The 1760-nt window shown below is 52.4% G+C and overlaps 1 protein-coding gene across 1 annotated transcript; it reads right to left on the reverse strand.

The window, feature by feature from the left end:
• Positions 1-443: 443 nt before the first annotated feature.
• Positions 444-1388, reverse strand: LOC119255075 (olfactory receptor 14A16-like). Its single transcript, XM_037522076.1, has one exon. The coding sequence runs from the start codon at positions 1386-1388 to the stop codon at positions 444-446; it is 945 nt and encodes a 314-aa protein (XP_037377973.1).
• Between the last annotated feature and the right edge of the window lie 372 nt (positions 1389-1760).

Below are 1760 nucleotides of genomic sequence, written 5' to 3' on the forward strand. Positions count from 1 at the left end.
ATGGATTCCAGCAGCAGGTCACACATGGGCATGGGCAGAGCAGGACTCTCCGCAAACCCACGGCTCTGTGATCATACATAGCGGTGTCATCCACAGCAGCCCCACTCAGCCCATGGGACAAGGACCAGATGGCACATCCACACCCGGGTGGGTATAGACAGGGCGAGGACAGAGTCCCATGAAAGGAGAGGATTTGAGAAATACATGCAGCAAAGCAAGTCAGAATGTGGACATAAACACTGGGCAGCAGAGAACAGTCATTTCAGCAGGGAAACCTTGAAAAGTCTTGGGGAACAACCACCTGAGGGCTCTGAGAAGGTGGGGATGGGCCTGGGGACAAAGAAGGGGCTGATATTCTGGTGACACAACCACCTGTGAGGGTGGCTGGAGGACAGGGGTGTGCACATGTAGACATCTCTGGCTGAGGAAAAGAAGGGCGAGCTTTATTTGCTAAAATAATGGCCCTTCATCAGTCTCCCCACAGCTGACTTCATGGCTTGGTTCCTTAGACTGTATATGACAGGATTAAAGGTGGGGGGCACCATCGTATAGAACATAGAAATGACCAGGTCAGACATGGATGGAGTGTCCAAAGTCGGCTTCAGATAAGCAAAGCATCCAGTGGAGAGAAACAGCACCACAACCAGCAGGTGGGGAAGGCACGTAGAGTAGGCCTTGGCCTTACCTTCTGTGGATGGAATCTTCTTGACAGCAGAGAAGATGTGGACATAGGATATGACAATGAAAGTAAAACAGGACATATTCAACATCACACTAATGATGATAGGTAGAATTTTTCTTACTAAATTTCCGGAGCAGGAAATGGCCAATAACTGAGGGATGTCACAAAAGAACTGATGGACCACGTTGGACCCACAGAAGGACAAGGAGAAGGTACCAGCTGTGAGCATCACAGAGATGACACCCCCACCCAGCCAGGACACAGCTGTCAGCTGCACACACCTGTCCCTGCTCATGATGACGTCATAGTGCAGAGGGTGGCAGATGGCAGCATAGCGGTCAAGGCTCATCGATGTGAGTAGGTAAAACTCTGTACTTGCTGATATAACCATCATGAAGACCTGGACAACACAGCCCGGGAATGAGATAGAGCTGCTGTGCCTCAGAGAGTTGGCAATGGACTTGGGGACCGTGGCTGAGATGAGGCAGAGGTCTGTGAATGACAGACCCCTCAGGAAGAAGTACATGGGCGTGTGGAGGAGCCGGTCCAGGGTGGTGATGAGGACAATGAGCCCATTCCCCAGCAGGGCGCACAGGTAGACCAGGGAGAAGAGCAGCGGGTGCAAGAAGTCCATGGTCCCCTGGGTGGGGAACCCCAGGAGCATGAATTCTGTCACGGCCGTGAGATTGGTCACCCCTGGAGACATCGTCTACATAAAAATATTGAGCCAAATATAACACAAGTGAAGCCTTCCACTCTTATAAAGACAGACAGTCACAGGTGTGTTCCAGAGGTCACTCTCAGGCTACGGATTGGAGGAGCTCTGTGTCTTTCACTCTCTTTTGAGCCTTTTGCATTCAGCTCCAGCAACCTGCCTTTATTACTCAGGATCTGGGATCGGGAATGAGGGACATTTCAGCTGATCGTAGGATTCTGCTCTCGTTGATCTCATAGCCGACTGACAGGCCCTCCCGACTGCTCCAGTCCCCCTCTCCTGCCTCCTGCCCAGGCCCCAGCGTCTCCGCCCAGCACACCTCCCAGAGGTTGTCCAGGGCACAGTCCCAGAGGACACGTGACC

This window comes from Talpa occidentalis, unplaced genomic scaffold, assembly GCF_014898055.3.
Source record: "Talpa occidentalis isolate TD23 unplaced genomic scaffold, MPIMG_talOcc4v2.1 talOcc4.3, whole genome shotgun sequence".
NCBI classification, from domain to species: domain Eukaryota; kingdom Metazoa; phylum Chordata; class Mammalia; order Eulipotyphla; family Talpidae; genus Talpa; species Talpa occidentalis.

Coding starts and splice junctions, on each gene's coding strand:
- LOC119255075 (XM_037522076.1), bottom strand. CDS start 1,388: ATGTCTCCAGGGGTGACCAATCTCACGGCCGTGACAGAATTCATGCTC.